The sequence below is a fragment of the Stegostoma tigrinum genome, chromosome 9, assembly GCF_030684315.1.
Source record: "Stegostoma tigrinum isolate sSteTig4 chromosome 9, sSteTig4.hap1, whole genome shotgun sequence".
NCBI lineage: Eukaryota > Metazoa > Chordata > Chondrichthyes > Orectolobiformes > Stegostomatidae > Stegostoma > Stegostoma tigrinum.
This window is the reverse complement of record NC_081362.1, coordinates 1360897-1375908: the sequence shown is the minus strand read 5'-3', so window position 1 is coordinate 1375908 and position 15012 is coordinate 1360897. Positions and strand designations below refer to the sequence as shown.

General features: G+C 43.3%; 1 protein-coding gene across 5 annotated transcripts in view; it reads right to left on the bottom strand.

The window, feature by feature from the left end:
- The window catches only part of ehbp1 (EH domain binding protein 1), a 344052-nt gene that overhangs the window by 64891 nt on the left and 264149 nt on the right, over positions 1–15012 (bottom strand). For all 5 annotated transcript variants that reach the window (XM_048536029.2, XM_059648293.1, XM_059648292.1 and 2 more), the window contains one exon: positions 10815–10945. In XM_048536029.2, coding sequence (XP_048391986.2) covers positions 10815–10945 — 131 coding nt within the window. The remainder of the gene's footprint in view (positions 1–10814; positions 10946–15012) is intronic.

Genomic DNA, 15012 nt, shown 5'->3' with positions numbered 1-15012 from the left:
TGGAAAAACCAAGGACTGTTCACTGATAAATTTACCCGCAAAAATGGACAACAGCTAAACTTCTGGGACTCTGAGTTCACTCTCTCAGTTCTCAGGGATTTGAGAGAACTTCAAACAGCAACTACCTTACATTCCTGTTTGTATAGGCACTCTACCGAATCCCACCTTTGTAAACACATTATTCATGTTCGCGCTAACGTGCTTAGTGTTGCATTTTATTATTTTTTCTCAAGTTTATTAAGTAATAAAACTCCATTCCCTTTCGCTCAAGAAAACCTTGGAAGTGGCTCTTCTTCATTGCTCACCTGGTCAACTATCACACTTCAATTAAACTTAGTTATGTGCTCAAAAAGAAACAAAAATATCTATTGCCAGTGACTGAAAGAGAGTTTAAAAAAAGGCAGCTGTTCATCCCTCCTCACTTGGTTGTGATAACATGAAGTCTTATCCTGAATCTGATCACATTCAGAACCGAATTTGGTATCTGCTTACTTCAGAATGAACTATCTTCCTTTTGTCTGGATCACCATTAAAGTTTGCAGAGTTAAAATAAAATGGATCTCAAAGAACACTGGACACCGCTGGGCAATCCCCAGTTTTGATTAATTATTGCAAAAACCTTTGAAACTTCTGCATTAAAACTATTTGGAATGAATGAAACCCACCAAGAAAGTGAACGTAATTTATTCCAAATGAACCTAATAGAGCCGTGTACCATTAGGTAAAGTCACCATAGGCTGGCTGCTCTCTCATTATAAATGATTGGTGGTGGTTTGACCCGAAGGTCACCACGTCAGGCAAGAGGAGAGGTCAAGAAGTGGACATTCATGGTAACCTCAGCCGGGACAGGATTTAAACTGCTGGCATCACTCTGACTTGTACATCAACTGTCCAGCCAAAGGAGCTAACTGACTCCCAACAAAGCCATGTGAAAGTACTGACTCTGGCACAGTGCAGAGACAATGTTATTTGATTCACAGCGATTGGAACGTACTGCCTTAATTATGCACAACAACTATTTAGAAAAATTATAAATGCCTAACTCACTTTCTCCAAGCACTGACACATCAATTTAGTTTCTGATCTGCTTCTGTGATGACTCAACTTTGTAATGCTGATGAGATTTCATTCACATTTTGTCAATTCCAGCTGATGCAGTGCAGCACCAAGCTGAAAGTCCAGACTTCTTGTTGATGACAGCATCCTGTCTGTGGGAAATATCATTCATACAGCTACTGAATAGCGGCAGTGTGAAACTAACCTGTTTATTAAATTTTGAGATATTTCCTTTAATGAGGTTTTTTTTCAGGGTAAGTTGAGGCACTTTTCAAGTATGAAAGTGGCAACCTTTCGCCCTTTTGCGATTTTGCACAATGTACAGGAAACATCTTTCCACCAACAGGGGACTGCTGTCAATAAGAAAATGTTCTCTTTACCACCCAATTGAGCAACATTGTGTATAAATTTCAGTGTCAGTGTGATGCCAGGTAATATGTACTCGGTATATTGCAGCAATTGGCTAATTGGTTGTTCATAACAGGTAGAGCACAGACCCCGTACTCCACCAGCTCTTGCTGGCAAAACCTGAAACAAAATTTAAAATTTAGATGTGAGTCCATGATTAAGCAGCATTTACTCAACAATCCTCACTTTGCTGGTAGCAACACTAACAATCAAATAGAGATGATCAATCCAATTTATAATTTAGTTCTTTACACTTGCTAGAAGTGACATACAATCATGCATAGTGGCCAATTTTCTACAAACTGAAATAATATGTTAACTTCTAGACCATAAGACATAGGAGTGGAAGTAAGGCTATTCGGCCCATCAAGTCCACTCCGCCATTTAAATCATGGTTGATGGGCATTTCAACTCCACTTCTCTGCGCTCACCCCGTAGCCCTTGATTCCTTTTGAGATCAAGAATTTGTCGATCTCTGCCTTGAAAGCATCCAACCTCCCGGCCTCCACAGCACTCTGCGGCAATGAATTCCACAAACCCACCACTCTCTGGCTGAAGAAATGTTGTCTCATTTCAGTTTTAAGTTTACCCCCTCTAATTTTAAGGCTGTGCCCACGGGTCCTAGTCTCCCCGCCTAACGGAAACAACTTCCCAGCGTCCACCCCTTCTAAACCATACATTTTCTTGTAAGTTTCTATTAGATCTCCCCTCAACCTTCCAAACTCTAATGAGTATAATCCCAGGATCCTTAGCCGCTCATCATACGCTAAACCTACCATTCCAGGGATCATCCGTGTGAATCCCCGCTGGACACGCTCCAGGGCTAGTATGTCCTTCCTGAGGTGTGGGGCCCAAAATTGGACACAGTATTCTAAATGGGGCCTAACTAGAGCCTTATAAAGCCTCAGAAGCACATTCCTGCTTTTATATTCCAACCGACAACATTACATTCGCTTTCTTAATTACGGACTCTACCTGCAAGTTAACCTTTACAGAATCCTGGACCAACACTCCCAGATCCCTTTGCACTTTTCCTTTGCAAATCTTCTCACCGTTTAGAAAATAGTCCATGCCTGTACTCTTTTTTCCAACGTGCAAAACCTCACATTTACTCACATTGAATTTCATCAGCCATTTCCTTGACCACTCTCCTAAACTGTCTAAATCTTTCTGCAGCTTCCCCACTTCCTCAGTACTACCTGCCTGTCCACCTATCTTCGTATCATCGGCAAACTTCGCCAGAATGCCCCCAGTCCCTTCATCCAGATCATTAATATATAAGTTGAACAGCTGTGGCCCCAACACTGAACCCTGCGGGACACCACACGTCACCGGTTGCCAGTCCGAGAAAGAGTCTTTTATCCCAACTCTCTGCCTTCTGTCAGACAGCCAATCCTCAATCCAAGCCAGTAGCTCACCTGGAACACCATGGGCCCTCACCTTGCTCAGCAGCCTCCCGTGAGGCACTGTATCAAAGGCCTTTTGGAAGTCTAGATAGATAACATCTACTGGGTTTCCCTGGTCGAACATACTTGTTATCTCTTCAAAGAATTCTAACAGGTTTGTCAGGCACGACCTCCCCTCACTAAAACCATGCTGACTTGTTCTAATCTGACCCTGCACTTCCAGGAATTTAGAAATCTCATCCATGACAATGGATTCTAGAATTTTACCAACTACCGAGGTTAGGCTAATCGGCCTATAATTTTCCATCTTTTGCCTTGATCCTTTCTTAAACAAGGGAGTTACGACAGCAACTTTCCAATCATCCAGGACTTTCTCTGACTCCAGTGACTTTCGAAAGATCACGACCAAAGCCTCCGCTATTTCCTCAGCCACCTCCCTCAGAACTCTAGGATGTAGCCCATCGGGGTTTTTTTCTAATTATCTAGATACTTGGGATCTCATGGTTCCCTGTTGTTTTCTCCAGACACGCTTCAGCCAGAATCTAGTTGTGAATATTTTGTGGCACTTCATGGACTCAAGGTTAACTACAACAAACTATCAGTATGCCTAACAAAGAGACCAGAGTAGTCAGATTTATCACAAACCATTTCAGTTCTCAATAAAGATCAATTTTCCAGTTTTATCAACTTTCTACACCTGTCCAAACTACTCTGTAACGCACAATCTTCTTCAGCTGAGATGCGAAGATATTCACAGCATTATCGGTTTTTGTAAAGGCTGCATTGTGGGCATTCCTACGCTAAATGAACTGCAGTGGCTCAAGAAGGCAGCTCATCACCGCCTTCCTAAAGGTAACTAGGTCCGCATAATAACTGTTAGCCCAGCCAGTGATGCCCACAACACCTGAATGAATTAAAAAACTTCATTTCTATTTGTTTAATTTGAGAGTTCCAGTACAGGCAGTCTCTGGGTTGCAAATGGGTTCTCTTCTGGAGTCAAGATCACAAGTCAGTTTGCACAGCAAGTTGGAACACAATACAAGACAGCTGCTCATCAGTACAGGAAACATTCGTTTGTCATGTGTTTAAAATTATACCCCTGGATGGGATCGTGTTTGTAGGTACAAGCATTTGTACGTCAGACATTCATAAGTCACTGATCCCCCAAAGGGTGAATGGATGCTTTTAACTTTAAATGCTGCTTGGTTGAATTAGGGTCTTTCATGAGGAACTCAATGCAGCAGAACTGATAAAATGCTTCACAAGTGTGACAGGTAGGTTTGAGTTATTTCCTTCAGTCCAATGGTTAGAAAGGAAGGACTGCGTTACTTACAAAACTCAAACATTAAATCTCTTATTTTCAATAAATGGCTGAGGAATTCCACTTTAAGGCAAAGAATTAATGTGGAAAGGCCCAATGTATTCATTCGGGATTGGCAGAATGTTTTGCAATACCGAAGGAAAATTGGAACAGGAGAGGACTATTTAGCCCCTCAAGTCCCACCTATCACTCAATGACATTATCCAAGTCAGGTGGCTAAAGTGCTCTAAGGCCAATTGATGTTGGAAAACAGGAGCAGTTCTGCAGTCTCTGCCCTTTGTGATTGCAAGCTCAGTTCCTTTTATTTAGTTGTGCAGCAATGGTTATTAAAGGATTCACTACAGGCTGCAATTCAAAAGTTTAAGATTTTTTAAAAAAGTTAAGGCAGCGTTAAAAGTAACGGCCTGATGGTCATGAACATTTGGGTCAGTGCAAGACCATTGCTGACAATGCCTGATGCCCTCCTGGCTATCAAATCCAAACGCCCCAGTATGGTCTTCAGTTGATGTCCAAAGCAACCCAATCCACGGCAGCTCACAGCATCAGAAAGCAAGAAAAAAAATTACAGAGAGAGAGAGGGGGAGGGGGACAGAGCTCAACAGACAGATCATGAGTGAGACAGAGAGAATAGTGAGAGAAAAAGCAAGAGAGAACATGAGGGACAACATAAGAGAGACAAGAATACAAAAGACAATGAGAGAGCGCGAGAGAGGAAGGAGAGAAGTACAGGGCAGGAGAGAGACAGCGCGACAGGGCGGAAGAGGGAAAGGAACAGGGCGGGAGAGAGAGAACACAATGGAGACGGGGGAAGGTATGGCCAGCGAAGAGGGGGTGGGTACGGCGAGCGAAGGAGGGGGAGGGTACGGCGAGCGAAGGAGGGGGAGGGTATGGCGAGCGAAGGAGGGGGAGGGTATGGCGAGCGAAGGAGGGGGAGGGTATGGCGAGCGCGGGGGGGGAGGGTATGGCGAGCGCGGGGGGGGGAGGGTATGGCGAGCGCGGGGGGGGAGGGTATGGCGAGCGCGGGGGGGAGGGTATGGCGAGCGCGGGGGGGGAGGGTATGGCGAGCGCGGGGGGGAGGGTATGGCGAGCGCGGGGGGGGAGGGTATGGCGAGCGCGGGGGGAGGGTATGGCGAGCGCGGGGGGGTGGGTATGGCGAGCGCGGGGGAGGGAATGGCGAGCGCGGGGGGGAGGGAATGGCGAGCGCGGGGGGAGAGTATGGCGAGCACAGGGTGGGGGAGGGTATGGCGAGCACAGGGTGGGGGAGGGTATGGCGAGCACAGCGGGGGGAGGGGTATGGCGAGTGAGCAGTGGGCTAAGGCGACCTTACAAAAAATGGACAGAAAAAAAGTAAAAGGGAATGGAAGGAAGAGACTTGTATTTATCGGCACTTTTCATAACCTTTGACATCCTACAGTTAATTAAATATTTTTTATGAAGTGTGGTCACCATCATTATGCAGGAAATCTGACAGCCAGCTGTCACACAGCAAGCCCCTACAAACAATGTGATAATGATCAGATCATCTGTTTTAGTGATGACTATTATCAGACTAAAGCCAATAGACCCATTCTGCTGGGATCTGCAGCCATTAGATACGTGCAGCATATTTCAAGTACAATGCAAATTCTACAGCAAAGATATAGCTAACCTCAAACAATGCAACGTTCTGCCTTTTTTTAAAAATTCCAAACATATACTGTGATGTAAACTGAAATATTTAATACCATTTATTGGAAGTCTGTGTTCTGTTTTGTCAGTTAGTAACCTGTGGATGGTGTGTCTTTGAAATTAATAATTAACTTCCGAGCATTTTTGCAGCCGTGGTGAATTCTTTCAAATGTATAATGAAATAAAATAATGAACTGCAGATGTTGGAGGTAGATCATAGAATAGTACAGCACAGTACAGACCCTCCTGCCCACAACGTGCCAACCTATTAACCCACTCGAAAATCAAAACTACCCTGCATACTCTACATTTTACTATCATCCATGTGCCTATCCAAGAGTCACTTAAATGTCCCTAATGTACTTGACTCTAGCTCAGTTCTGTGGAAGGGTCACCGGACCCGAAATGTTAACTCTGTTTTTTTTCTTCACAGATGCTGCCAAACCTGCTGAGCTTTTCCAGCAAATTTGTTTTTATTTATAATCAAACTGCGCTTTTCCAAATAATCATAAATACTATCTCTCGGAATCCTCTCCAATAATTTGCCCAACACAGAAGACAGACTGACTGGTCAATAATTTCCAGGATTATGCCTATTCCCTTTCTTGAATAAGGGGATAACATTTGCCATCCTCCAATCATCTGGCACTACTCCAGTGGACTGTGAGGATGCAAAGATTATTGACAAACAAGCAGCAATCTCTTCCCTTACTTCCTGTAACAACCTTGGGTATAACCCATCTGGCCCAGGGGACTTATCCTCATATTTTTCAATATTTCTAGTACATGTTCCTTCCTAACATTAACCCATTCAAGCATATCAGCTTGTTTCACATGGTCCTTACAAACAACAAGGTCCCTCTCACTGGTGAATATTGAAGCTTTAAAGTATTCATTAAGGACCACCCCAACTCCTTTGAGTCCAGGCACAAGTTCCCTCCACTATCCCTGGTTGGCCCTACCCTCACTCTGGCCATCCTTTTGTTCCTTACATAGCATAGAATGCCTTGGGGTTTTCCTTGATCCTACCCACTAAAGCTTTCTTATGCCCTCTTCCAAGTCCATTCCTCAGTTCCTTCCTGGCTAGCTTGGAGACCTCTACAGTCCTGTCCAATCCTTGCTTCCTCAACCTTAAGTAAGCTTCCTCCTTCCTCTTGACTAGATGTTCCACGTATCTTGTCACCCAAGGTTCCTTCACCCATACCATCCTTTCCTTCTTTAGTGGGACAAACCTATCCAGTACTCATAGCATCTGCTCCCTTCACAACCTCCACATTTTTGTGTGCATATCCCTGAGAACATCTGCTCCCAATTTAGTTCCTGACTAATAGCATTGTAATTCCCCCTCCTCCAATTAAATGTTCTTCCATACCATCTGCTCCTATCCCTCTCCATAACTATAATAAAGGTCAGGGAGTTGTGATCACTATCACTGAAATGCTCTTCCCACCGAGAGATCTGCCACCCGGCCTGGTTCGTTGCCAAGCACCAAATCCAAAATGGCCTCCCCTCTAGTCAGCTTATCTACATATTGAGTCAGAAATCCTTCCTGGGCACATCTTACAAAACCTGCATTTAAGAGGTTCCAGTCTATATTTGGGAAGTTGAAGTCACCCATGACAACAACCCTATTATTTCTGCACCTTTCACAAAATCTGCCTCCCAATCTGTTCCTCAGTGTCTGTTGCAATTGGGGGGTCTATAGAAAACTCCCAATGAAGTGGCTGCTCCTTTCCTGTTTCTGATTTCCACCCATACTGACTCAGTAGATAAACCCTCCTCGACGACCTCCCTTTCTGCAGCTGTGATACCATCCCTGACTAGCGATGCCACTCCTCACGTTTTTTTAACCTCCCTCCCTATTTCTTTTCAAACATCTAAACCCCAGAACATCCAACAACCATTCCTGCCCCTGTGTTATCCAAGTGTCTGTAATGGCCACAACACCAAAGCTCTAAGTACTGACCAATACTCTAAGTTCATCACCCTTATTCTTGATGCTTCTTGCTTTAAAATAGACACACTTCAACCCATCACACTGACTGCAACTTTGCCCCATCAACTGTCTATCCTTCCTCACACACTCTCTGCATGCCGTATCTCTTCTGTACACCAGCGACCCCAATCTCTGATTTGTAGCTCTGGTTCCCGTCCCACTGCTAAATTACTTTAAACCCTCCCGAAGAGCTTTAGCAAACCTCCCACCCCAGGATATTAGTTCCCCTCCAGTTCAGGTGCAACCTATCCTTTTTGTAAAGGTACATCTTCCCCAGAAGGTATCTGAATGATCCACATTATCTGAAGCCCTCCTTCCTACAGGTCAACAGGTCTGGCAGCAACTGTGGGAAGAAAGCAGGATTAACTGTTAAGTTAACTAGTTTTGAGTCCAGAGACTCTTCATCAGCACTTAGAGTAGATTGGAAAATCTTTTGGGGTGAGAGATGATTGTGGTGTAATGTTTGAATGGAGAAGTGGAGAAGGAGTCCAGAAAGAGACAGACATGAAAGGGCCGGTTAACAAGGACAGCAAGGATAGCAGACCATGGCTGACAAAAACAAAAATTGCTAGAAAAGCTCAGCAGGTCTGGCAGCATCTGTGAAGTGAAATCAGTTTACATTTCGGTTCGAGTGACACTTCCTTTGAACCTTCTGAGGAGTTCTGAGGATGGGCCACTTGACATTAAACGTTAACTCTAATTTCTCCCCTCAGACACTGCCAGACCTACTGAGATTTTCCAGCAATCTCGGTTTTTGTTTCTGATTTATAGCATCCACAGTTCTTTTGGCTTTTATCCATGTAATGTGATAGTGGGCCAACGATCGTGTGAGAATGGGTGACTGTGCTAAAAGCAACCCGTGTCATAACAGGATCTGGTATCGGAGTGGGTAAAAATCATGGAAGGAGAGAATCAGCCTGTAAAGTTATTGAAGTCAATGCTGAGTTCTAGAGGCTATAGGGTCCCAAAGCAGAAAATGACATGCTGTTCACTGATCTTACGCCTAGGCTGACTGGATCACTGCAGTTAGCCTGGGATAGAAATATTGGCATGAGAACACAGTGGTGTGTTGAGGTGGCAGGAAACTGGAAGCTCAGGGTCATTCTTTTTCATTATTCATATTGTACTCATTAGAGATTAGAAGGTTGATGGGAGATCTAATAGAAACTTACAAGATAATGTATGGCTTAGAAAGGGTGGACACTGGGAAGTTGTTTCCGTTAGGCGGGGAGACTAGGACCTGTGGGCACAGCCTTAGAATTAGAGGGGGTCAATTTAAAAGGGAAATGAGGAGACATTTCTTCAGCCAGAGAGGTGTGGGCTTGTGGAATTCATTGCCGCAGAGTGCAGTGGAGGCCGGGACGTTAGATGCCTTCAAGGCAGAGATCGACAAGGAATCTCAGAAGGAATCACGGACTACGGGGAGAGTGCAGGGAAGTGGAGTTGAAATGCCCATCAGCCATGATTTAAATGGCGGAGTGGACTCGATGGGCTGAATGGCCTTATTTACACTCCTATGTCTTATTGTCTTATTCTTGCAGACAGAGCCTAAGTGCTCTGCAAAGCGGTCGCCCAGTCTACGTTTCCTTTTCCCAAATGTAGAGGAGGCCACACCATGAACAGCAAATACAAAGACTAGATTGCATGAAGTGCAGGTAAACGACTGCTCCACCTGGAAGCTATGTCTGGGGCCTTAGATGGCGGTGAGAGAGGAGGGAAACAACACCCACTCTGATCACATGGAAAGGTGTCAAGGGAGTGTGAGGAGATGATGGGAATGGAGGAGGAGTGTACAAGAGTGTTGTGGAGGAAACGGTCCTTGTGGAATGCTGACAAGGGAGGGGAGGGGATACATGCCTGCTTGTGGACATCCTGTTGGAGGTAATAGAAATTGTACCTTACAATCCTTTGGATGCAGAGGCTGGTGGGATGGTAAGTGAGGACCAGAACAACCCTATCATAGTTGTGGGAGGGAAGGGAAGAGATGAGGGTAGAAGTGCAAGAGATGGGTCAGGCATGGCTAAGACGCTGTCAACCACGGCTGTGGGGAATCCTTGTTTGTGGACATTTTTAAGGCCCCACCTGTAGAATGTGGCATTGTCAGATCGGATATGGCAGAGACGGAGAAACTGGGAGAAAAAGAGACAGAGAAACAAGGGAAACTATCCCTTACTATTGCTTATGTCTAATCTCATACCCTGTCCTCTTTAAGTGTCATTTTTAAAAACAGCATTTGTGCTCAGAGGATGGAGAAGAACGGCCCAGTAAAGATGGTAGTATCAGTGTCAGCATTCTGTGCTCATGTTGATATGTTGCTTCCTCTAACCTGTGGTAATGAATCTCCGTTGACTGAAATCCTTGAATAATGGAAACTACATTGGTGATGTTTTCCAGGTCACACAAGTATCCTGTAGCCTACTTCAGAATGTCACTTAGTGTAGTGTACATTAGTGTGGGTTCGGCTAAATTACCGTAGGGTGGGGAAATTCAAAGGATTTGGGGTAGTTTTCTATCATGGGCCCATTAGGAACTTAACACCGTTGTCTAACATCATTAATAAAGGAAACATTAGAGTCAGTAAACAGGCAAAGGTCATCTCATTGATCTGTACTAGATTAGAGTCCATATTTCAGCACTGAAAGACTAGCACCTAACCTAATTTGCTACCCAGTCCCCTTCATGACTTCTTCATATAGTGTGATGATAAACCCACGCTTTGAATGCAGATTTTTGCTGAATATCGAGAAATGGCCTAATTTGTAACAGCACAACCAGTCAGCTTTCCTGAGTTATTCAATATGAAGCTAAGAACCAGGATCAGGAAGACCATTGGATCTCTTCACCCTGTTCTGCCACTCAATAGGATCCTGGTTGATATATTTGTAGGGGGTTTGTTCACTTTTTAAGTTTCAATAAAGCCAGTTCCACGCCACTTGAAAACATAATTGCCTTTACTAACCTTAAGTTCTTCTTGTTCTGCACTGTCCACTGAGACTTTCTGGACAGCAGTAGATAGTGAATTTGCCACCTGTGGTTGAGCCTCTATGAGCTTCTTAAGCTTCACATCAATAGACATGTTGTTCTGAGTTCCTAAATTAACAAACAAAACTGTTTAGGAGATAGCAAGAACTGCAAATGCTGGAGTCACAGTCAATACAGAATGGACCTGGAGGAACACAGCAGGTCAGGCAGCATCAGAAGAGCGGAAAGTCAACGATTCGGGGAGTTTATACCCTTCATCTGGCCACTTGATGAAATGTCAACTTTCCTGCTCTTCTGATGCTGCCTGACCTGCTGTGTTCCTCTGGCTCCACACTAAAGAGAAAAGTTTTAAATATTAAATTCCTTACCAAAGGATATATTTTTTAAAAAGTTGTGAGTTAAACATTTGTGCTGGAAACAGAGACAAAAATCAATGGACTTAAAGCAATAAAAAGAGAACATATTAAGTTACAAACATCAACAGGCTCAAAACACCTCTCCTTTCTCAGAAACTGATAACTCACACCCAGATAAAGAAAAACATAAAACAGATTGGAAAAAGAAATCTAAAACACTGATGTATTTCTAGCAGGTTGGACCTGATATAAATGAAAAACTGTTGCTAACCTTGCATAATAGAATAATGCATCACAGAAAGAGGCCATTCAGTCCACTGAACCTATGCCAGCTCTTTGACAGAGGCCTGCAATAGTCTTACAACTACTGATCTAGTGCAGTCGGAGGGTAGGTCAGGCCCCCTCAACTACTAAAATAGGACTGGGCAGGATGTAAAGGGCACGAGAGATTTTTCAGGAGGATTATTGTCACAATTTTTACTGGTGGATTTCAGCTGATAACGTTTAAGAATACATTTCACTCCGTTGTTCCATCCCAAATCAAACCATAGCTGGGCAGCAGTTCTAAGGAGAATCTGGCATTTTACTTACGATTGTAAGATCTCAGAATACCTTTATTCCAAATATACTTTTTATATTTAATTCCCAATACTGTGACAACAAAATTACCAAAACTTTTAGAAGTTCTCACATTCATCTCAAAATAGGTAAAATGTATTTAGAGCAATGAAAAGGGAAAATGCTAAGATACAAATATCAACACTGAGTTGAAATAGGTGAAAATCCACATCATTTAAAAACTCGGTTAAAGCAGAAAATAAAGAAGCATAGCAATGACATAGCTGTACTGCATGAATAAAACAGTAAGATTCCTTTACGCAATTATATGCAATGTATGGCGTAACAGAATATTACACTATTCAACCATCCAGAACACAATCAGATCCTATTTATGCATTTTTTTGCCAGCTTTTAGAAGTAAAATTTTCTCAGGCAGAACAATTATCTTAAACCTATAGTACAGACAGGTAGAAACAGTGATAACACTGAGCTTCTGCATTTACCAAGTAACACACAGTTCACTTAAAGCTCCTGATTTCCATTTAAATTAGGCAGCCACCCTTAATGTAACTGGGATGGGGCTGTGTTGGTATGTGAACAGCAGAAAGTGAAGGTTTGAGAGTTTCAGTTGAGTAATTTAAATCAAATAATTGTTACAGGGAAAAGGAGGAGGAAGGACTGAGAGTTTCAGGGAGTTTGATGGTGGGGAGTCGAATAAAGATCAATTGCAATGATTGGGTGAAGTGGGAAGCAGCGAAAGGCTAGCGGACAAATGAGGAAGAAGGATCAAGGCTTAGATAGTTCGTTAGAGAGAAGAAGGTTCAGAGGTGGCCTAATAGAGACATACAAGATGATCAGAGGATTAGATAGGGTGGACAGTGAGAGCCTTTTTCCTCGGATGGACATGGCTAGCATGAGGGGACATAGCCTTAAATTGAGGGGTGATAGATATGGGACAGATGTTAGAGGTAGGTTCTTTACTCAGAGCAGGAAGGGCGTGGAATGCCCTGCCTGCAACAGTAGTAGACTCGCCAAGTTTAAGGGCATTTAAATGGTCATTGAATAAACGGCACAGTGTCTCAGTGGTTAGCACTGCACCCTCACAGCGCCAGGGACCCGGGTTCGATTCTAGCCTCGGGTAACTGTCTGTGCGGAGTTTGCACATTCTCCCTGTGTCTGCGTGGTTTTCCTCCAGGTGCTCCAGTTTCCTCCCACAGTCCAAAGATGTGCAGGCTAGGTGGATTGGCCATGCTCAATTGCCCGTAGTGTTCAGTGGTGTGTGGGATGCTCCAAAGGGTGGTGTGGACTTGTTGGGCCGAAGGGCCTGTTTCCACACTGTAGGGAATCTAATCTAATCTAAACATATGGATAATAATGTAGTAGTGTAGGTTATATGGGCTTCAGTTTGGTTTCACAGGTCGGCACAACATCGAGGGCCGAACGGCCTGTACTGCGCTGTAATGTTCTATGTTAATGAGGAGTAAATAGAAAAGAGATTGGTGAGATGAAGCATGACCAGAAGCAAGATGCAGAGAACAAGGAAAGAAAGTGTACAACTGCAGGGAAGTTGTGATGAGTCATATTGCAAGGGGCCTGTCCACAAACTTGTGTTAAGCAGAACTTCAAGATAGCTAATGATGGCCCTACGTAACTTGATTTACCCATAAGCGCACAGTATGTCAAAAAAACTTAAAACACAGTTTTGCAGTAAATTTCTGAAAAATGACTATTTTCAATTTATTCACTTCTTACAATGGTCTGAATTTGCATAGCAGTTAGCTCTGGAAAAACTCAGTTAACTTTACATGCTTCATGTGCACCTTTGGACAGGACCAGCATGTTTTTCTGGACTGACTACGTGGCTTCTGGGCTTCTGTTCTGCTGGGTGAAATACAAAAGCTCTAGAACTTTATGCTTTCAAATGGCATTACTATGATCTGATTTGGTGGTGGCAACAGTGACAAGACAAGCTTGCACAAACCTGGCTAATCTGGAGTTACCAGTCTGGTAAATTTAGCTTGTCACAGGCATCATTTCTTGGAATTTGCAATTCTGCTGGAGGAAAGGCTGATAACTTCAACACAACTGGAAACGCATGTTCTCCAAACATGACTAATTTCCATTTCACTGCATAATAAATAGCACCAGAGAAGAGAATTTATTGCTTGTGAATTTGTTTTATTTCCTAGCTGTAAAGAAGGTATTGTCCAAATGAATGTTGCTAATAGTACCATGATGGCTGCTGGAACACATCTTTGTTTGAAATAATATGAGAATACTATGGGAAATTAAATGTGTCCTCTACACTGTATCAAACTAATCTCACTCAATCCAACTTGAGTTGCATCTTCTGGTTGGAACCGAATATTATGCAAATTCTCTCAGAATGTGGGTTTGTGTTTTGTCAGGTGATGGCACGGTCCTGAGGTTTATACCACATGGTTTGTGCTGGAACTCAGGTCGCGCTGAGAAGCATAGTCCAGTGGTTTGGTGGGAAATGAGCAGCAGGGTTCAGTCTGGAAGAGAATCGGTGTCTCCAGCTGGGTTCATCTATCAGTGGTCCTCAATCTGCTAGATGCAAACTCAAAACCTGCTCCTGCTTCATCATCCTACACAGTCTAGACTTCCCTACAACCTGTCAGTTTTTCTATTTTCCACCAAAATACTAGACCACAACCAGCCATTCATTAGACAAACCTGGGAATCATTGTTAGAAAGACCATGGCTAAACTGATCACATCAAACTTAGTTAACGAGAACAATCAGTAGGTTGGTTCCAACTATACAGACTCAGCCAGGGGTACAGAATCCAAACTCAGCATAGTCAACAAAAACACTAAACAAGAAATGTTTCAACTGCTGCTAGTGTGAGCCAAAAAATTCAAGCCAAGGATGTGAAGAAGAGTATTAGGTGAAAAGTAAAAGTATACAATGAGGCCAACATCAGTGATAACCTTGAAGACTGGAATAATTTCAGAATCCAGCAAAGGAGGACAAAAAACGTAATAAAGACAGGGAACTAGCAAGGAATATAAAAATACTAATAATGAGATCTTCTATAAATATACAAGGAAGACAGAGATCAAAGTGAACATGAGCCCCTTAAAAATGATTCTGGGGAGACAGTTATGAGGAACAAGGATATGGCAGGGGACATAAACAGATATTTTGCATCAGCCTTTATTGTGGCGGATACTTTGAACATCACTGATACTAATGAATACGAGAGAAATTAAGTACCATCACCGCCACCAAAGT